This window comes from Numida meleagris, chromosome 1, assembly GCF_002078875.1.
Source record: "Numida meleagris isolate 19003 breed g44 Domestic line chromosome 1, NumMel1.0, whole genome shotgun sequence".
NCBI lineage: Eukaryota > Metazoa > Chordata > Aves > Galliformes > Numididae > Numida > Numida meleagris.
Window position 1 is genome coordinate 109,360,441 of NC_034409.1, and position 23,097 is coordinate 109,383,537.

Consider the following 23,097-nt stretch of genomic DNA (forward strand, 5'->3'; position numbering starts at 1 on the left):
GCCTTCTCTACACAGAGAAGGTCAGTGAAAACAGGCAAGATCTTGCAACAGTCCATTTTTAAACAAGTTTATAGTGTTCTGGGTAGATTATTTTGGGAACTACTGTTTTCTTAACTGAAAGGCAAACAGCCTCCTGGCTTTGTTCCCATGCTCACACAGGGCTGCTTGATCGCCTCACAGAGTTTATCTAATTTTTTTTCCATTTCCTGGCATGTTGAATACTTTCCTGCAGACCTCAGATTTGCATCCTGCTGCCTGCCTGGATTAGTTATCCCACATCAACCCAAAGAAATTATATCCCCAGGCACTGTAGTTCCATGACTAGCAAGAAGGCCTCAGAAAGATGCTGTGCTCCCCAGGATCTGTCTTCTCTCTGCCCAGGATTATGCTGCAGCTTGTAGCCATTGCTACAGGAATATAGTGTGGAATATGGGGTGACACCACCCCAGGAATGGACAATTTTGCTTAGGAACACTGTTTAGCGGACATGGTGGTGATAGGTGGATGGTTGGACTAGATGATCTAAGCAAGCTTCTCCAACCTTAACAACTTTTTGACTTAACTACTTTGATGATAGCTATGAAATAAATAGAGTATTTAAACATCAATGGTGTCTTTATGTTTATGAAGGAGTGAAGAAATCAAATTACTTTGAAAAATAAAGTTATGTAGAATTATCATCTACAGGTACCTTGGTTTTTGCCAGCTTGTAGAAGGCAAACCTGGCTCCTGCCCCTGTACTGAGACCATCTACATGTTAGAAGCATAGATGGAACATTTCTCGTACTCCAGGAACAGAACTCCTATTGCTCTTGGGCCATGCACAGCTGTAGCAGCAGCTCCTTATGGTGTAAGCCCTTTAGCGTGCATCCCTCCCTGATAAATACCTCCAGCAAGTCTAACCTAGCAAGCTCTGCAGTACCAGGGGCTGCCTTTGATTCCCATGCCTGGACGGCAAATATACAGTGATCTGCACAGACCTCCTGTAGCAGCGCTAATCTCTTAATCTTAAGGCTAGATGAAGGAAAGAGAGGACTAGATGGTGAATGTGAAGCACTGCATAAAAAAATGCTCATCTTTTGTCACATGTTACCTTGCTCTGAAAATGGTAAGCAAAGAAATAAGCAAAAACAGTCCTTATTTACTACTGTCAGGTGGAGCTGAGTGCTGCAGTCAGGCACTAGAGGACTGCTGTCATATGAGAAGGTTAATACTACACCAAAGCATGAATGCCTTTACATTCTAAGGTCTTCTGCTAAAAGATGAAAATGGAGCACACCAACCTTCAAGGACCTCTGTAAAAAAGCAAAGCTAACTGCCCCTTCTGGAAAGAGAGAACCTCAGCGCATCTGCATTTTCTCAGCCCAAAAATGCTCTTCATAAACTATGGGAGAAAAGCCATGGAGCAATCGGGCTGGAAAGAAAGTCTGGCAACAAAACCTACACCCAGAAGTTACAGATTTCCAGTGACAGGATACAAACAAGTTTCTGTTTGATATCAAAGCAGTTCATGTTACCATGCTAACTGAAGAGAGAGAATGAATATATAAAAGAAAAGATAAGCTATAATTACATGTTTGGATTTTCAAATAAACCATGACTACAAAGAAAACCTGCCCACACCAAGCAACACAGTTTCTAAAGCATCCAGCATGTGGGATTTTTCCACAAACATACTGGAAAAATTCCATCCAGAGCAGAGCAGCTCATGAAATCCCTTGGGGGATCCACTTTCACTTGGCAGCTTCCCCTTCTGGATAAACCACTTTCCTGCTTTTCCCTAACCCAGCCCAAGCTGTATCCTGGAAACATGCAGAAGGAGCCTAACTGAACTGAACAGCGTGGTAAACAAAAGGCCAAAAATCTCTTCATCTGGGGATGATGGGGATTACATATGATTGAACAAATGACTGTCAGAACTACATCTAAAGACATGTTCGGCCTTTCCTCAACACAACTCTCCTCAACACACCTCTGACAAAACCACTGCAGGATCACAGAGTCTAGAGATAGGCCCTTGGGAAGAGCCCTTCCTGTCCGACCCTGCCTCCATGCTCCTCCACAGTTATTAAGGGATAGAAACAGTAGATGAGATGCAAGGGGAAAAGTCTTCAGTCAGACTCCTCAAACTCGAAGGGCAGGTGGCCCACAGCTGGCAGTATCCAAGAAGCTGAACACATCCCTCTTCTAGATTAATATTGAATTTCTGGGGCAATATCTTCTAATATCAATTCATTTCTTTGGTAACACTTTTTTTTTTTTTCCAACTAAGAAATACTACTTCGGGTTCCCTAAGCACCTCTGATGAATATGAGATGTACACCTACAGCCAGGAAAGCACAAATCCCCATAAGGAACACTCACCATCAATGTATGATAGATAAAAAGTACAAGCCCTGAGATCACCGAGCACTCATCTACCTAACCAACAGCTTGGACCGCACAGTTTGTTTTCAAAAAGTTTCAAGCAGAAGTGGGATGTAGAGATGGTTCGACAACAAATCCGTGAAACAAAGGACATGGTGACTACATGAGTTCTCAAAGAAGGAGGAAGGAGAAAAAGCAGTGAAAAGTCTTAGGGAAAGAAAAGAAACCCAAAAGCCTGTAATTCATGGGAAGATGTTGTGGGAGAAATGAGACCTACTGGAGGAAAAGCATAATTATTATTTATTCAGTGCTTAAGTTTGTCCACACGGGGAGACCTCGGAGTCTTTTTGCTGTCCTCCTGTCCAACAGCTATGCCTCTCTTGGGAACCTTGGTTTGCTTGGCATAACCACAGTGCCCATCTAGAATTGATCCACAGCCTGTGATCCAGCTAACAGCTCATAATTCCACCTCTTGCTTAGGAACACGATTCCACTTCAAAGAAAACTTACAAAATTACTTGGTCATTAGAAAGGACATGCATAATGTAATAAGGGACAGAAAAAGCTGTAGCTTCAGTGTCAAAATGGATTAAGGACTCAAATTCATGAAACTTATTAGAGTCCTTTATTTAACACACAGAAGATAAGTGCCTTTTAAGAAGTGAAGAGTTCCATGTGTGTGCTTAAATTAAATACAGTGGGCCAAACATACAGCTGGTAAAATCAGCCCATCTCTCTTGCCATAGAACTAAGTCAACTTTACACCAGGTGGTTCAGTTTATTTTTTGAGTATTTTGGAGTGACTATACAATTATTTAAGATGTGACTATTTTATGAGCATGGCATGAATCTCCCCAGTAAGGAGAAACTACAGAACTAGGTCATTAAACTTTCCAGCATGAGCTCATTGTTCTAATAGTAGGAAGAAAAAGCAGGAAGATAAAAAAAGTTAAATCAGTTAAGGATCCACTGCATAGACTTGCCTCTATCAAGTAGGTCAATTCTGCCTCACACAGGCTTCAAGCCTTGTTCTGCCTATGTCTGGGGAGTACCAAAACAGAAGGATATTAAAAAAAAAGAAATAAAAATAATGGAAAGTGAAGTAATTTGTTATGAAGATGGACACTTTGCACCCTACCCTTTGTCCCTATCTCTACCACTCTCCCTCTGCACTGATCCTGAGTAGGACCTGAGTAAAAAACTGGTGGGCTAAAGAACTAAGACAAGAGCTGATAAACTGCTCTGAAGATAGTTTTAATTTCAGTTCACTTTAGCCATTTAGCCATACCTAATCAGAAGAAGTCACTTGAACTCTGTCTCACATTTCAGACACAAAGTTTATGATGAGACTTGGAGGTGCCTGTTCGTCACCATGAGCAAGACAATCTCAGTGAGTGCACAATTTCTAGACATCCAATTTTAAGTAAGATGTATCCCACTCTATTGGACTGGGAGACATCTCACGTGAAGCTAGCTACATAAGTGGGCCAAATACATTACAATACTCCAAGGCTAGTCCCGTAATGCTGCTGTTTAATATAATCATTTAATATTATCCAATATCATTATTTTTTTTCCCTGTATTGAACTGGGTTTATATTTCAGAACGAGAATTTTCAGGCAACAATTATTTAGAGAACGTGTGAAAAGGTAATCAGGAGCTGAATGTATCCCAAAATTTTAGAATGCCATATGTCTAATTTTTTGAGGACTTTTCAAAAGAAAACAAGAATCATTGATCTAACTGCCAAGAAGCTAAAGGAGGGTAACAACACTTCAAACAGGTGCTTATTGGATTCCCAAGAGCAAGCTTTAAATGAAACCCATTGAATGATTGCCAGTAGTTTAAAAAATTCAAAGTTATCTTTAAGTATCTGAACATGAAAGATGTAATACTTACCCACTTATAATGGATGAAATAGCCATCTACATTCACTTTATAGGTCTCAACACCCAGCTCTTTTGCCAGCCGGAGAATACGATTTTGTGTAGGTCCCACATATGCTCCACCAACATCTACATAATTAACATGCTTGTTCTGTCAAAAGAAAGAATACAGGAATCAAAAGCTTGGTAGGAAACTCCTCAGTACAAATACCTATTATCAGGAAGAATTATGCCATACTGAAAAGCACTGCAACTACATGAAGCGAAGACAAGGCATACTGACTAACATGGGCAATATTGAGCCCTGTAACAACAGACACAAAAAAGATGTGTCATTTCCACACATACATTCAACAGGCTTAACTCGTTTAAATTTCACTGTAGTTTTCAGTATTGGCTTTTTATTTACACAAAAGGCATGAGAATACAAAGAAATATCCAACTAAATACCTTGGTTATAAATCTGACCTCAGTTTCTCAGAACTCAATACTTTACTTGCCATTGCAAAACCTTTCTCAAATCAAAACTATCTCATGCACCAGGGTTGCTTTTTTTTCCCCTCTCTCTGCAGATACCTGCTTACATTTAATGCTGTAGATGCTGACCACTGCACTGCAGTATTCAAAGGACGTAAGCTCCTTTGCAGCACAGCACACTGTGGATCTACCCCACTTGCACCTGGGCTAGCGGCCTCTAGCCATGCCGGCCAGCAAAGGCCCCCTGCACACAACACTCAGACCAGCATCACGCTCACTTGGGAAGTGGGCAGAAAGCAAAAAGTTTGGGATACGTGCTGTTACAAGCAGGCTGATTTCTCAAGGCAGTAACACTTAGGACAGTTAAGTTTTTAACACTGCTTATAGCGAGCATTTTATGCCAGGCATTTTCAGTATCGCAGAGGGATGCTGTTTATGTTTCATCTGCAGCCTAAAAATGGGAGAGATTTAAATACGGTCAGATGCCATTGCTTGGGAACCAGAGGTAAACAGTGGTGTTTCAGTAGAAACCATTGTAGATGAAACACCACTGTTTACCTCTGGTTCCCAAGCAATGGCATCTGACCGTATTTAAATCTCTCCCATTTTTAGGCTGTGAGGCAGAGGTAACGTCTGTATTACGTTATCCTGTGCCTCAGGTGACTCACCGTTTCTTTCATTTTCTTTTTAATGGCAACCAAGATGCCATCAATTTTTAAAAGCAGGATAATGTTAAGCAAGGCTAAAACATATGCCTGTGCTGTAGTGATGTCTGGCCCTGCTCAGGCTGCTTCCTACATAGCTATTATGCCTGCTACAGTTTGCAAAGCAAGAGGGGAATGGGAGAAATATTTTGACATTCACAGACTCAGATGATGTTTTCTCTCTATAATCATAGAGTCATTGAGATTGGAAAAGACCACTAAGATCATCTAGTCCAACCATCCACCTACCATCAATATTGCCCACTAAACCATGTCCCTAAGTACTGTATCTAAACCCTTTCCTCAAACAGCGCCAGGGACAGTGATTCCACCATCTCCCTGGGCAGCCTGTGCCACTGCCTCATCACTCCTTCTGAATAGAAATTCTTCCTAATATGCCACCTAAACCTCTCCTGGTGCAACTTGAGGCTGTTCTCTCTTGTCCTGTTGCTAGTTACATGCAGAACAGATCCTGCCGTGGACCAAGGATATGGACAATGTGGGTGGAATTCAATTACCTTAATAAAGATGATTAACACCTTTTTAGACAGCCCAAGGTATCCAACACTTCAGTGCACGTACAGAAAACCTACAACCAGTGGCCACGCAAGGTTTCACAGTTCAGCTAATATGGCACTACATACATAAGGTTCTTAGGAATCCAAATTCCATTTCATGACTTCCAGAGTCACTTCTGGATCAATTTTGAAGTGCCTCCTGTTAGAGGAGCCCACTGGCATATATTATTATGCAACTTGTGTTCAAGCAGGGCCACCTAGAGCTGCTTGCCCAAGACCATGCTCAGACTACTTTTGAGTATCACCAAGGAAGAAAACCTCTCTGGGCAACCTGTGCCAGTGCTCAGTCAACCTTAGAGGAAAAAAAAAAAGTGTTTCCTGATATTCAAATGGCACCTCCTCTTTGTGCAGCTTATGCCTATTGCCTCTTGTCCTGTCACTGGGCACCACTGAAAAGAACCTGGCTCTGTCCTCTTTTCATCTTTCTTTTGGGTATTTATAGACATTGATAAAGTCCTCCCCTGAGCCTTTTCTTCTCCAGGCCAAACAGTCTAAGCTCTCTCTGCCTTTCCTCATAGGAGAATGCTCAAGTTCCTTCATTATCTTAGTGGCGGCCCTTTGTTGGATTCTCTCCAGTGTGTTTGATACTGGGACTTGTACTATTTAATATCTTTATTAAAAACATAAATGATAGGATTGAGTGAATCCTCAGCAAGTTTGCCGACAACACAAAGCTGCGTGATGCAGCTGATATGACAGAAATAAGAGATGCCCTCCAAAGGGACCTGGATAGGATTGAGAAAAGAATCTATATGAGACCTGTGAAATTCAACAAGGCCAAGTGTGATGTCCTATATCTGGATCAGGGCCACCCCTGGTATCAGTACAGACTAGGGGAAGGATGGATGGAGAGCAGCCACATGAAGAAGGACTTCAGGATACTCATGGATGAAAAACTAGATATGAGATAGCAGTATGGGCTTGCAGCTTGGAGCAGATAATCTTTAAAGATTCCTTCGCAGTCAAATCACAGGTTTCTATGATTCCATGTTCCTGTCTCTCTTGAACTGGGATCCCAGAACTGGACACAGTCCTCCAAATGAAGCCTCACTAGTGCTGAGTAGAGGGGAAGGATCACCTCCCTCACCTGCTGCCAGTACTTTGCCTAATGCAACACCTCCAAAAAACATGAGATTTCTTTGCAGCACATTGCTGGCTCACATTCAACTTGGTGTACACCAGAATCTCACAGGTCCTTCTTTGCCGAGCTCCTTTCCAGCTGGGTGCCCCCTAGCATGAGCTCATGCCTAGGGTTGTTCCTCTTCAAGTACAGGACTTTGAACTTCCCCTCGCTGAACTTCATGAGGTTCCCATCAGCCCATTCTTCCAGCCTGTCCAGGTCCCTGTGGATGGCAGTATAACTCTCAGGTGTACCAACAACTTCTCTCACTTTTGTATCATCAGTCAACTTGTTGAGGATACACTTTACCCCACCATTCAGATCATGACGTGGATGTTGACAGCACCTCAACTACAGTGTTCAGTTTTAGGCTCCTCGCTATTAAAAAGATACTGAGTCACTGAAACGTGTTCAGGAGAGCTGGTGAAGGGACAGGAAAGCAAGACATATGAGGAGCAGCTGAAGGAGCAGCAGCTGTTTAGTCTGGGGAAAAGGAGGCTGAGAGGAGACCTCATTGCTCTCTACAACCACTTGATAGGAGTGTGTAGCAATGTGAGAGTTCATCTCTTTTCTAAAGTAACAATAGGAATAGGAAATAGGAAACAAGGAAGTAACCTCAAGCTCTGCTACAAGAAGTTCAGATTGGATATCAGGAAGAATTTCTTCACGGAAAGGATGGTTTGGTACAGGAACAGGCAGTCCAGGGAAGTGGTAGAGCTGCCATCCTTGGAGGTATTTAAGAGATGCATAGACGTGGTGCTGGGGGACAGGAATTAGTGTTAAGTGATGGTTGGACTTTATGATCTTACGGGTCTTTTCCAATCTAAATGTTTCTAGCAACATTAATGAATACGTTGAACAGGATTGGACCCCTGAGATACACCATTAGGTACATGTCTCCCTCCACACTTCATAAAAGTGATCACCAACCTTTGGGCCCTGCCATTTAGGTAGTCGTCAATCGATTGTGCTATCTGCTCAACCACCCCATACTTCATAGTTTCGCTATGAGGATGTTATGGGAGACACTGCTGAATTACTGAGGTCCAGGCAGACAGTATCCACTGCTCTGTCGCTGTTTATCATGCCAGTCGTTTTATTGTAAATTATCAGGTATGACTTCCCCTTGATGAATCCATGCAGACTGCTAACTCCACATGGCTGGAAATGGTTTCCAGGACCAATTGCTCTATCACCATCCCATGGATTGAGTTGCAGCTTGAGGCCTGTAGTTCCCTGGGTCCCCTTTCTTGCTCTTCTGGAAGACAGGTGTGAGTACCATTTGCAGTACCATAGACCAGCACAAGTGAGAGAGTCAGGAATTTCAGGAGGCACCTACCCTGATGGTGAATGTCCTTCCTCCAACTCTGTCCCGGGCCTCAAGAACCACCACATTGAGCCCAGACTCATACAGCAACTTAGCAGCTGACAAGCCTACAAAAAAAAAACAAAACAAAACAAAAAAAAGAGAGATAACATGCACTAAACCAAGTGGCAACAATCAAATACAATGGTCAAAAACTGAATCAAAGCTTCATGGTCAGAAACTATAATAATGTTTTCAAAGATTCCTGCAACAATTCTGAAACTTTGCACAGTATCTTATCACAGAAATCACATGACTGCTGCTTAGTTACATATTATAAGCAACTGCATAAACAACATTCCACAGATTTAAGTTGCCTCCTCTGGGTTAACATTTTTGGCTTTTTAAAGAAAGTAAAATCTCTGTTATTGTGGGCATGCATCTCATTTTTCTTTCATGCAGTGCATAGAAAGGGGGAGCCCACCATGTGGGGCTTGCATGGCTGAAGTGATAGGAATAATAGTAGACTAAAAAGATATGTTCCAGCAAAGTACATTTTCAATTTCTTATCCCACCCAACCCTCCACTCTACTGCTGTCCATTGTCCTCACCCATATATAAAGAAAGTAAGTCTGCTTCACTGTCAGGATTAATTTTAAAAACAGAGTTTGATCATGGCAATTAAATAGCCTGTATGTAAATACTTTATAAAAGGAATTACCGTCTCAGCAAAAATTATCTAATTACGGGATTTTGTGATGGATGCACTTCAGAAAACCAAAAATTTAATAGGACAGAAGTCCTCCTCACTTTTTACAAATGAGAAATGAAATTGTTGAAAGCAACCATGAGCTTCTGAAATCAGATTATCCCATTGTCCTGCAGGGCAATTTGGCACTGAAGCATTGTTCCTCAGGAGTTGTTTCCCCTCCTTACGTATACAAAAGCCAGACTTATTGATCAGAACTTCTACGATACCCTGTAGTAAGGAATAATAATATTATATTCATGTTTATTATACTACTTCAAAATTTGATTAAAAGCAACTGTTTGTGAGCCCACAAAGAATGCAAGTCTAAAAACATCAGATGAGAGGAATCATTCTAAAGTTCTGAGCAGCGTCAAGTGTACTCATTTATTCTGAGGGCAATATAGAACAGCCCATAAACTTCTGTGTATGTGATCTTTTAATATGGTAGTGGGACAGTATTTACTGGAAACAAGAAGAGAGGAAGTTCAAATGTCTTACACTGACAAAAAATTTCTCAGTAGGAGTGAACATCTTATAAACTGATATAATTTCTTTCAATAGTTTTTCCTGCATGAGGGACTACAGATCTGTTTTAGAAGATCTGTTAATGTAGTTAATTATAGTTATTGTTCATTCTAAAGTCCTTTTGCTGATAGTATTCTCATCCTCAGCATAAACATAGACAACATAAGTCTTCAGTGTCAGAAAAACAAACTGCAGCATTTTCTTATAAATAAATATTTTTTATATTTGGAAGAATGATTTTTCAAAAATTCGCATTGGTTGCTGTCACAAAAATGCGGATTTCCTAAATACACAAAATGGAAAGTTGAATTTATATATTCTTTATAAACTGGACACTCAGGCACAAATGGTAATTCTTTTACAAGAAAGTCTATATATATATTAGATGCATAGATACTGGATAGATATGTTTTTTGAAAATATGCATAGGAACATGAAGTGGCAGAAAATCTGGTCTGGGTATGAAAAAATTATTGTATGCAAACAACCTCATTAGTATCAAAGACTGACAACCTTATCTGTTATTTCATACTGTATACAACAGCTATAACCATGCTACAGCTTTTTAGGAAGAATAAAGGTTCCGCTGAATTAGGTTGGAAGTTAACTTTATTGTTGGTTCATACCTTAATTATATGATGTGTCCTAATAAAGGAAGGCAGCTAAAGGATGGAGAACACGCGGTAGTATGTCTGAGGTTCTCTATCCTGCTTGTTTGTTAATCTTGCACTCCAGCTAAACAGATTTTTAGATTCATTATTGTTAACCCAAGAGTCACTGCAGACTGATGCAAAAAAACAAAAACAAAAAAACCCCACCAAAACAAAAACAAAAAAAACGGCTTCAGAGCTGTGGAGACTCGGAAAGGGCAAGTGATACACCAGGACAGTGATAACTTAATGGCAGTTGGCAGAAAGCCTGACTGAGAATTAAAAACAGTGCCAATTTGTAAATTCAGGTTTATGAAACTTGAAAGGCCAATGACACAGCATAAGCAGAGGTGGTGATAGTTTTATCTCCCTAAGATTAAAAGCTGAAGATCAGACTCAAAAGGTCAAATATAAAAATATGTATATTTATGCAGAAAATAAATAAATAAATAAATAAATAGAGCAATCACAGATTGAAATAGTTCTGTTCTCTTAACAGGATAAAACCAGCAAAAAAGGCAGGCAGGGATAGAGGCTGGAGAGACAACAAAGAAAGTATGCTGACTGAAGATTGTTACTGTGCATTTGTTTGTTTGAAGCACAGATACAGTTTCCGTTGAGAATGGAGGACTAGCAAGAACACTCACATGCAATGAATATCTACACGTCGCTACTGAACTCAACTCTTCAGCTCCTTTCTGGTTTGAAGTGAAGTATACTACACAGAGGTGCTTCCACATGCATGTCTTAACCATCCCATAGGTCACAAAGCCTTCATGCTTTTGAGACGTGGGCTAATTAGCCTCAAAACAGATTGCTGTGCCCTCTCACCACATACTGCTCTGAAACCAGAGACAATATCCAACTAGTCCTGCAAGCACGGCACACCAGGCCATGCCAAGCAGTGGGCTATGACCTCCCAGGCGACAGCCGGGACTCAAGCAAGACATTTCACGATACACTTCTGTGTATGCCTGTACAACAGTAGCAAGACACAGCACTGACACTGACACCTGAGTGCCTTCTCCTTCCTAAGCTGCAGACCTATGCCCTGATGAGCACGTGTAGGGCCCTTCCTGTGACTGCAGCGGGCACTGTTTCACAGCCTTTCACCACACTGCACTTGGAGGCATTTTCCTCACCCTGTGATTCCTCCCATCATCATCATGGCTTCCATGAGTGACATTGTGCTGGATGACTCCTCCACAGCCTCTGATTTTGGCCTAGAGATAAAGCTGCAACAGACCCTAAATCCCTGGCCATGCTCCTTCCATACACTTTATGAGTTCAAAATACTATCTGCCTCAGAAAGATGAAGAGAGCCTGCCAACACTACGCCTCATTTGAAGTATCTGGCTGAAGAAATTCACTTGTTATTAGATCAGAATAAACAAAGCTGGATGACTTATACGTCCTCCACAAGGGTTTCTATGGCAATCTCATACCAGCCTCCCTGTGTCTGAAGACACCATACAAGAAAGCTCTTCTGCAATTGATTCTGCAGGATGTTAAGGGCCCAGAATTGCTGCGGTCACAGATCATACTGCTGCTGCTTTCATTTCAGAAAATTGTCATAATGCTATCAAGCAAAGTGGTTTCAAATGCATCAAAACACTGGATACAGTTAAAAAAAAGAAGAAAAAGAAGAATTTAAGATGATTTTATGCCAGTCTGCAGACTATCGGGCATATGCCACGGATGAAACAGAGAACAATATTGGATTTTGTTATATAGACTGATGGAAAATCAGCCTTTCAATATTTAAAGGGATAAGAAGGGGACAGACTCTTTAGCAGGATCTGTTGTGATAGAAAAAGCTATATAAAGCTAAATGGAAAAAGCTAAGATAGATTCAAGCTTAAAGAGGGCAGATTTAGGTTAGATATAAGGAAAAAGATTCTATGGGAATACTACACAGAATGCCTGCACCTCATGGGAGAGAAAAGTTCAGCCCTACAGACAGAGTCCAAGGCTGGGACTTAAGAGAACTCAGCTTGACTCCCACCAGAGCCATGTAACATGGAAAGTGCTTCCCTATGAAATAAGGAAGCATTTATATGAGAAACATTAATGAGAATAATTCCAAGTTGCCTCAGTATAAGGATTAATACAGGGCATCTAAACAGACAGAGTTTTGTAACACAAATGGTGAGAGATTAAAAAACAATCATAAAAACATGTTACTTTATTGGAAACATGATAGTATGGTACAGAAGAGTAATTCTATTTTTCAAAATATGCACTCTATAAATCCAGTTCATCAAACAGATTTCCTGATGTGACGTGATAGGAGGCAAAAATTACCAGCGCCTGTCCTAGAGACAGCACTTCTAACAACAAGGATGTTGAGCATTTGCAAAATATATGAGGGCAGCATCCACAATGAAAGGAAGTGGTGGCAATCTGAAATCATGAAAACATCACCAAGCCAGGCAGAGAACAGTTCTGACTATCACAACACCAATTCTAAAAGTTTTGGATCCCCCTCCCTTTTCTTCAGATAACTTGCATCATCTGGGTAACAATTAGATATTTAAACTGAAGACCAGCTCACATGCACTATGTATGAATAGAATAGATAGAATCTCAGAATCATTAAGGTTGGAAAAGACCACTAAAACCATCAAGTCCAACCACCAGCCCATCACACCATGCCCACTGACCACGTCCCTCAGTGCCACATCCACACGGCTCTTGAACACCTCCAGGAACAGTGACTCCACCACCTCCCTGGGCAGCCTGTGCCACTGCCTCACTGCTCTTTCTGAGAAGAAATGGTTCCAAATATCCAACCTGAATCTCCTGTGGTGCAACTTAAGGCACCTTTTGTCCTACTGCTGTTACCTGGAAGAAGAGGCTGACCCCAATAGGAGCTGTGGGTACTCCGCTCTGTCACAAATATCCTGCAAGGCACAGCTGCACGTCTCACACCAGGCACCGTCTTCCCAATTACAAGTCATGCCCTCTCACCATGAGCTCTACCTGGGTTAGATGCAGCCAGTGTGACTGAGAGGTTACTACAGTACAACTTTGCAAAACTCTTACATTGCCTCCAAACACTCATATACCTGGTGAAAAAGGTTGTGCTATGTGCATGAAGTCTGAAAAGTACTGGTAAGTATAATGAGGCATTTCAATGCATTAGAGAAGCTTTATTTTTCAGGGTCTTTTAACCTTCCTAACTGAGGCCAAACTATGCGTCACATCAAACACTACAAAACATAGAGAAAATTAACTGTTACCATGGAAAAGGCATCTGTCTGCTGTTTTTCTGAATGTATTGTTTATTTGCTAGTTTCTTATACACAGTGTATTTGCGTTTTATGCAACCAGTGATGGGGTGAAAGTTTACCAAAACCAACTTAATACAACAGTCCTTCTTGAAATCCTTGTTCATCTACCCTTCTATACATGAAGTGAGATCATTACCTTCTGTGAAAGGCTACAAGCTCATTGTTGTGGTGTTCCAGCAAGCTTTAATTGAATAATTTAAGAACAAAAACATTATGGAAAGTCTCAACATTTTCCTGATCTTAACAGTGGAATAATTTTTAGACCTTTTTGCTCATTATTCTAATACACATCAGTAAAGTAAGGCAATTGTCAATACATCCTCATTAAAGTTCCACTGTAACAGCATGCTAGCATGTTAGGTTTTTTTTTTTCAGATTATTTTTTCTGTTCCACTGATGGAAAGCCTAATTTTTTCAAGATACAATTGAGTAATTAAATCTGGCAACAGTCACCTTAGAATTATTTCTCACTATTCAACCCAAAGCCACTTTGCCAAGTAAAGACGAACCTGCCAGTAAGAGATGCAAAACATTTCTATCATGACTACAGAGTAAAATCTCCCTTCCTTTCTCTTTATTCTCCTTCTTCCCCACAAGACTTTGCTTTCATTGAATTTTTTTGGTACGCCTTGAGTTTTAAAACACAGGCAAAAATGTACTCAGTTGCATCAGGCTGACTCCAGAGAAATCACTAATGGACAACAACACAGAGAAGGCTGATAATGAAGGCACTGTTTCCATACTGAGTCTGCGAGATCTGACATCGCCACTGAAATTGAGTAAAAGACCTTATTAATTAAATTACACTCCCTTAAGTTTGCACAGAACAGCAAGAATACACAGCGCTGATCACATGCCTATATTCATTTCTCCTTTCTGTGTTGTCTAACACCAGAATGCCCCCACTAGCTTCCTGTTTGTTGGAGACTGCATTTGGCCTTTCAGTGAGCTTTTTCATTATCCCTGTTGTAGTGTATTTGGTACTGGGGATGAGGGTGCATTTATGTATTTTGTCATTCTCAGATAAAAGATTTTCATATATATCAAGTCTCCCCCTCTACCTCCATCAAACATAATCCAGTTGATTCACCTAAGATTTCCACCATAAAAGAACAAATGTTTTCTGTCACAGAGTATACCGCTTAAATAAGAGCAAGCCACTCTCATTAGTTTCAACGGCACTACTGTCCAAACACTTTAAACAGATGCGAACTGTGTCCTGGATGGTACAAAGACAGTTTCTCATGGACAATGTTAACAGAAACACAGTGTACATGAAGAAGAGGGAATTGTATTTGGAGGATGATTCCACTCCTACATACATACCCACTGCAATTTTCAAGTCAAAATCTGGCTGCAGTAAACATCTCTCCCCACTATAACTTCCTCTATGCCCCAAAAATAGAGGCAGAAAAAAAGTTAACTAGCATGGAGTTCAAAACAGAGCATTCTCCTTCTCCTTACATGTGAAAATGTTGGCAGTTTGATTACCAAGTAGTTTATGGAAACATCTAAGGTGCCTATGCACATTTTTTATTTTTATTTTTTTTTTTACTTTGAGCAGGCAGAATAACTTTCTATCAGTTAAACAGTGATTGTCAGGTAAATAAATCTGTGCAAAAAAATATTTCTGCAAATCCATGATTGATATAATTACCACAGATATTGAAAACATCAGCACTGGTATTCCTGGGAGGGGCATAATGCCTGTCCCATCCCTGTTCTCATTATGCTACAATATTTAGATATTTTTTATATTATTTATAATATTTTTGATTTTTGTTTGTCGGAGTAAATAATGCTCTTAAGACTGTGGAACAACTGAGCTAACAGGAATATTCTTTGCCACCTTTCAACAACTTGCTGCTAAGCCTGGGGTGTGGTGCAAAACCTGCTTCCCAAGAACAAGCCATAGATTTATAGCATGCTTCCAGGAAGTCTGAATTTGCTAATCAATGAATCACACTGCTGTATATACTATTTTCTTTCATATTTTTGCCAGAAACCAAAGGAGCACATGCTTCATTCAGTAACAGAACCAGATGGGATGACTTAGGTTACCATCTGGGTTAGGTGAAGTTTATAAATGATGCATTTACCACAGCAAACCACATGAAGAATGTGATGAAAGATGAAGAAAATAGAATCATATAACCACAGAATGGTTTGGGCTGGAAGGGACCTCAAAGCCCACGCAGACCCAACCCCTGCCATGGGCAGGGCTGCCTCCCACCAGTTCAGGCTGCCCAGGGCCCCATCCAACCTGGCCTTGAGCGCCTCCAGGGATGGGGCACCACAGCTTCTCTGGGCAGCCTGTGCCAGGGCCTCATCACTCTCTAATACTTCCGTATTTGACATCCCAACTATGTTTTGGCCAATACTAAATATCTTGCAGTGAGCATAACACAAAGGCATGTCTTCACAGAAAAACAAACATGCCCCACAGTCATAAGATTTTGTATCTTTGGTAGCAAAACATAAGAACATATGATGGAGAAAGAGGCAAATGGAAATTGGCATTTTTGCTTATTTGTAAGCATTGTCCATAATGCCCTTAATGTTTTTTATGAGGGGGAAGGGGTTTGTTGTTCTGTTCCTGCAGTAAATTCTTCACCTAACGACATTCAGCTTGCTAGCAGTACGTGAGGAGCAGAGAGCTCTGCGCAACATTTACTCCTGCATCCAAAAGCACAGCTTATAGGGATGTCTAGCTCCAAATCACAATATTATCACTGACTACTGCCTTTTCTGTTGCATACAGAAAGAAAGCAGGAATGAATCACGTAGCCAGAGCCCAGCACAGGGCACATGTAAAGAGAGAAACACCAGACATGTATTAGGAAGCAGCTATTCCATTCCTCCAGGATGAATTCTGGAGGTAGTGCTAGAAAAAAGAGCTACAGAAAACTACTCCAGATTTACACAGGTGCAACTGATTTTTATCTTCTCCCAGTAACTGTGTGTTTGACAGTTTATCTGACACCACCACCCACCAGCAGGTTGGTATGCTGTCAAAACAAATTGAGCAGTATACAACGTAAATTGTGCTGCCAGTATAGCAAGAAAGGAAAAATCTGCATCTCCTCATTATTCAGTATTTCACTCCAAGTCCACAGCCAGCGCGTAGGTAGCTCAAGTAGTGGGGCTGTCGACTGCAAATCACGGAGTAGGAAATGCCAAAGTATTCTTCCATGGAGGGGAAAATAAATCCAACCTAATAGCATATCATATGCTTCATTTCAATATAAAGACTAATTACTAGCATTTTCACATCTCAGCTTCCCCTACAGTTTGTGGCCCTTGGACTTCTCTATAAATGCAACAGAAAACACTGCTGATTCCTGCGTGTGGCTGGCAAATCTAAGCATCTGTTTTCTTCAGCCATGAGATCTCCTTGTTTCTAGCTAGGAACAAACAAGTTCTTATTTCCAAATAAAAATGATCTGTGTCAGAGAATGACAATCCTCAGTGCAAGTTTCAATTACGGCAGTGTTTCCCTTGTGCTTTGTTCTTGTAATGTAATGTGCTGAAAATTTTTCCAAAATTTGTGCATCCAAGTTCCCTTTGACTTGCCTGCTTTTGGCTATATTTGTCCCTATCTGACATATCTGTACTGCATTATGTATATAACCAGCCTTAATTCTCCATGTGTTTGGTAAACTGGGCTTCCAATGTCTAAATTTCATGTGTAAAGTGAGACTGGCATGTAAATACACTCCAAACTTCCCAGTGAAAAAGTTGGGATATTCTGCTTCCATCCTTCTTTTCCCAATTTTGAACTATTTATCACAGAAATCATAGAATGGCTTGGGATGGAAGAGACCTCAAGGAACATCAGGTTCCAACCCCCCTGCCACAGGCAGGGTTTCCAATCTCTAGATCAAGTACTAGATCAGATTGCCCAGGGCCCCATCCAATGTGGCCCTGAACACCTCCAAGGACAGGGCATCCACAGCCTTTCAGGGCAGCCTGTGCCAGCACCTCACCCCTCCCTTAGTAAAAAACTTCCCCCTGACATATAATCTAAATCTCCCCTCCTTTAGTTTCAAACCATTCCCCCTCATCCTATTACTATCTACCTGTGTAAAAGGTTGATTTCCCTCATGTTTATAAACTCCTTTTAAATATTGGAAGGCCGCAATGAGGTCTCTTTACAACCTTCTCTTTTCCAGGCTGAACATACCCAGTTCTTTCAGCCTGTCTTCATAGGAGAGGTGCTCCAGCCCTTGAATCATCCTTGTGGCCCTCTTCTGGATGCTCTCCAAAAGCTCCACATCTTTCCTGTGTTCAGAGCCTCAGACTTGGATGCAGTACTCCAGATGGAGCCTTACTGAGTGCAGAGTAGAGGGGGACAATCACCTCCCTCTCCCCACTGCCACCCCTCTTCTGATGGAGCCCAGGATACAGTAGGCCTTCCGGGCTACAAACACACACTGCTGGCTCATGTTCAGTTTTTCATCAACCAGGACCACTAAGTCTTTCTCAGCAGGGCTACTCCCAAGGATTTCTTCTCCCAGTTTGTATACATATCTGGGATTACCTCAACACAATTCAATCCTGAACTTTCAGGGTGTGGTTCTTAATGCTGATTCTTTCTGCCTGGAAAATCTTTGTCAAAATTGGCTATTTCTAGATATTCAGGAAACAAACATCCTTCCAAAATTTTTAAAACAAGTTTTTTTAATTATTATTTTTTTTTCCTAGTTTGGAAGTACAAGCAGCAGCAACTTGAAATTTGGCAAGGAGGTAAGCGTTGAGTCAATATAATGCATTGTGTTATCCATGGAAAAATATGCCCCAGTAAGGTTAGTTAGAAAGCTCTGAGGAAATACATATCGTGTATAAACACTGACATGGGTCATTTTCTAGATCTTAAAAACTGAAATATCTGAGCATTTGGTCAAAACTCTCAGAGCACTCAGGGCTGTGCAACCATTAACGTGAGTGAGCATGCTGGAGCTCCTTGCAATCCACATCATGTATCAAAGGAATGGGGTATCCTCCATCCTAGGGCTACAGAGACAAAATCTGAGGCCCCTGTAATTGTGGACATAGCTTGGGGAACAAGTAGCGGAGCTGGGATTGGGACAGTGTGTCAGGTATGACAGCAACTTAAAGAATCATAGAACAATTAAGGTTGGAAAAGACCCCTAGGATCATCTAGCCCAACCACCAGCCCACCACACCATGCCCACTGACCGTGTCCCTCAGTGCCACATCCACACGGCTCTTGAACACCTCCAGGAACGGTGACTCCACCACCTCCCTGGGCAGCCTGTGCCACTGCCTCACCACTCTTTCTGAGAAAGAATGTTTCTGAATATCCAACCTGAACCTCCTCTGGTGCAACCTAAGGCCATCACCTCTCATCCTAAAGATCTGCTGCATGAAGAGACCTCTTCTGGAAACCATCAATACTGTAGTTACTCCACATAGAGGATGAACATCTACTAGTTTTCAGCTAGTGTGCAGCCCCTTAACCAAAGAAGCTGAGGACTGCCTGAGAGGACGTCAGGGTTACAACCCTGCCAGGTAATAAGAAACAAGTTCATGGTACATCACACGCTGTCAGTTTGCTGTCCTTGACAAATCAGGGGATGACATAGCCTAAGCCAAAATGCACAAAGAGTCAGAATCGGTTCAAACCAGAAGAGCACCTTCAGTTCACTAGAAAATCCTCTAAAGAGAAAATGGGAATTATATTCTAGGTGTATACATATGAATTCCCCATAGGTATGAGGAAAGTCTTTAATTCCAGGTATTGATTTATTTAATAAGCTTGAGTATAAAATGTTTTAACTACCATTAACTTTAGAAGGTAGACACTCTCCATTAAGTATCATGCAAATGTTCCTGGGCCCTTACTGGCAACCATTCACACTTTTAATGGGCACACCCATGTAAAAAGAGGAATTAAGTCCAAGCTCTCCAGCTCCCTCTCTGCAGGGTTCCAGAGGTACTTGTTCAGGCAGTCTGGACAGCTTGAACACGACTCTACAGAGTACGGCAGAAAGATCCCAGTGGTAGAGGTCACCAAAGCAGAGTTCTTCTTATAAGAGTTCTTCCCACCACAAAGGGCTCAGTGCAAGAGGCACCCTTGGTGCCCAGCTTGCATCTTCCTACAGGTGCAGAGCTGATTTTGTGTCCCTGGCAGTGACACATACAGATGTGTGTATACAGAAGCCAGGAAGATGAGCAAGAAGGTTGCAATGGCTTTTACAGAAACTAGCTCTCAAGACCATTCCTCACTCCATGGAACAGATACCTCCAGAGGAGCCAGTCAGGATTTGAGATGCGTTTTGCTAGGCACTGTGCGAATACTTTAAAAAGCCACCACTGGGAAGCTCTCACAGTAGAGCAAGCAGATTGCTTATCTTATCCCTCGCATACATTTCATGTATTAAATAACTGGTTTATCCCAGTGTTTCCTATCATTTCTAGTAAGCACCAAGTAAAGAGTATTAAGGATATAACAGTAGCAGAGGAGAGAGTAGCCTTATCAGATGAGCCAACTGCAAATGTATCTTCAGAGAAACAAGCAGCAGCAAGTCAGTTCTGGGATGAGAGAATGTAGAGGGGGAAATCCTGCCCATACTGGAGCATATTTTACTGTTTATCTCACCAGAATCAAAATCTTAGACAGATATACGTTTATAAGACCAGAAATCAGCACTTCATACGTAACTGAGGTGTAGGTATCTTGGTACAGACAGAGCAGCTGTGTGAAAGGCAAAAGAAACCAAGAACTGACAGGAATTACTGTGCCCAGCTACGACTGGTACATTGTATTAAAGATGGATTAATTATGAAATAAGGCCCTCCTTAAGAGGTAAATTAATTATGAAATAAGACCTTCTTAAGAGGTAAACTATGCCATTGGCATGACATAAGGGTTTCCATTGGCAAGAAAAACGTTCCTGTACCTCAAGAGTGTTGTGATGTTTACTTGTCCTCCTAATGCCTGTGATAAATTTTCAGGGACGCCCTGAAATTTGCAACGCCTTGAAATTTCCTGCTTCGCTCGATTTCAGACCTAGTGGTGGCCTTTAATCCATGAAGTGTTCAGAACTAACCTACTGATGCTCACACTACGAGTCGAGATATCAGATAGAAATGCCCAGTGCAATTTCCAAAACACTGCTGTAGGTTGGAAAGCCAGAGGAGCAAGGTGCCCTCCGGGGATGAAAATCTTCACAGAGTCCTAGAAACCATTTTGAGATCACACATTATGGGTGGTAATACCCTAAGCGGACAGCGTGTCTTACAGGAATCTAGAAGATGAAGACCAAATGACTTGTGCTACCAGGAAAGTACCCAGGCATCTGGTAAAACAAAAAAGCCATGCTGCTTTGTGTATCAATTCCTTGCAGTTTAATCACAGAAGCACAGAATGGTTTGGGTTGAAGCGGACCTCAAAGCCCACCCAGCCCCAACCCCTGCCATGGGCAGGGCTGCCCCCCACCAGCTCAGGCTGCCCAGGACCCCATCCAACCTGGCCTTCAGCGCCTCCAGGGATGGGGCACCACAGCTTCTCTGGGCAGCTGTGCCAGCGCCTCACCACACTCTCAGTGAACAATTTTTTCCTAACATCTAACCTAAATTTCCCCTCCTTTAGCTCAAAACCATTCCCCCCTTGGCCTGTCACTATCAGACTATGCAACAAGTCAGTCTCCCTCCTGGAGAGGACAGGAGGCCACATGCCCTGGTTCGAGTTAAAGTGAATCTGAGCTGTATTTTGGGATGCACTGTCCCGGTAAGGAGTGAAGAACCCATGGCTGCGGGGAACTCAGCCGCCTGCAGGGCGCATCACTCAGCAACACCCCCTGTAGTGCCCAACTTGTCAGTGCAGGTATTCCCAGACACCCTTCTGCAGCATTTAGCAAGAGAATACAAACATTTGCACTACACGAGCAACCCAAAGAAGCACCGACGAAAAACAGAATCGTTCTCGGGATGCAAACCGGCCAGCACGTATCCCTGCACTCTTCCACACCTGTAGACGTTAGAAAGTCACTTTTTCCTCCAGATTGTGCTCTGACGAGCAAAAAGTGCAAACCAACGCGAGAAGCGGACACATCCTAAGACGCCCACGTGGAGTTTTTTCCCTTTTTTCCCCCTACTTCCCCCCCCAAGTGGACCCGGAGCCACCGGAGACCCGACCTCGCACTACCGACCGCCCAATCCCCCGAGGCGCCCGCGAAGACGGGGCGATTCCGGGCGCTCAGGCGAGCGCTCCGCAGCCCCAGGCACTGTCCACCGGCGCAGGATGAGCTCCGTGACCGCTCCCGGCGGGGATGTCCCGCTGAGGGCCGACGCCGCGCCCTCTCGGACCCACCTGAGATACCGCCCCCGACCACCACCACGTCGTACTGCTCGACCATAGCGCTGCCACTCGCCCCGGCCGTCGCCTTCCTCCCACCCTTCCGCGGCGGCGGCTCGGGACCGGCTCCCTGCGGGCGGACAGAACCCCGCCGTCCCGCCTGCCAATGGGCGCCGCCGGGGGGCGGGGCCTCGGTGAGCCACGCCCCTTTTCGCGGCCCACCCCGAGCCCGGCCCGACGGGGCGGTCTGGTTCCGCGGTGGGCGCGAGGTGAGCGGGTTGCGGGTGACGCTCCTCGTGCTCTGTTGTCGCCGTGCTGATGCTTGCTGACAGTGAGCATGGGTAATCTGGAGATGCGCGGAACTGCGGTTACAGGTGGGAGCAGCAAAGCCTTAGCGTTTGCTAGAATCAAACAGCACTCGTGAGCTGGGGAATGAAGCGTTAACCTTCCCACGTTGCCCACGATGATGCCCGCGATAACAGCTGGTTGGCAAAATACCAGTTCTGTTTGTACTTGTACTGCTATGCTCTGGTGGTGAGGTCGTGGTGCATTCTGCAGCTCGCCCACTTTTATTGCTGAAGTGTAAATGTCATCTCTGGGCAGCTTTGTAGAAAAAATAGGCAGACCGCCTGTGTATCGCCTTCCAGGTAAGCACAGAAGACCTTTAAAATTCACATAATTATAGGAAATCCTAATGCCACTTTGTGATAAATATTGGTATAAGTTCTGAGAGATGTCGGATTCCGCAATCACCTCCATACCTGAGTAGGACCAAAGGAATGAATGGGAGTGTGATCCTACACAGGCAGTGCCTACAGAAATGCTTTGGCCTTCCTACAGCTGAAACAATTATGGCTTCTGATTTGTGCCAAAGCAAGACAGCAGTGACCAGAGGCAAAAATACGTATGAAGCCACTAATCTCCATGAGGGTCAAGGATAGGAGACACAGAATAGTAGTTCTTCTTCTGAAGTAAAAATAGGTTATTGGAAAAGTAACTGCTCTTTATAAGTATCCAGTATCTAAAGGGGGGCTATAAGAAAGGAGACAGACTCATTAGAAGTGTCTGTTATGACTGGACAAGAGGAAATGGTTTCAAACTAAAAGAGGGGAGATTTAA

The 23,097-nt window shown here is 42.6% G+C and overlaps 1 protein-coding gene across 2 annotated transcripts in view; it reads right to left on the reverse strand.

Moving 5' to 3' along the window:
• LOC110403733 (amine oxidase [flavin-containing] A-like) overlaps positions 1-22,152 on the reverse strand; it is a 46,230-nt gene extending 24,078 nt beyond the window's left edge. Inside the window, exons 1-3 of one of the 2 annotated variants that reach the window (XM_021407386.1) lie at positions 21,994-22,152; positions 8,473-8,567; positions 4,268-4,405 (exon numbers count right to left, since the gene is read on the reverse strand). In XM_021407386.1, the coding sequence (XP_021263061.1) occupies positions 4,268-4,405; positions 8,473-8,567; positions 21,994-22,039 (279 nt within the window). In that variant the 5' untranslated portion in view covers positions 22,040-22,152. Of the gene's footprint in view, positions 1-4,267; positions 4,406-8,063; positions 8,299-8,472; positions 8,568-21,993 lie in introns of those variants that run through there. The other variant, XM_021407396.1, reaches the window with a different exon arrangement.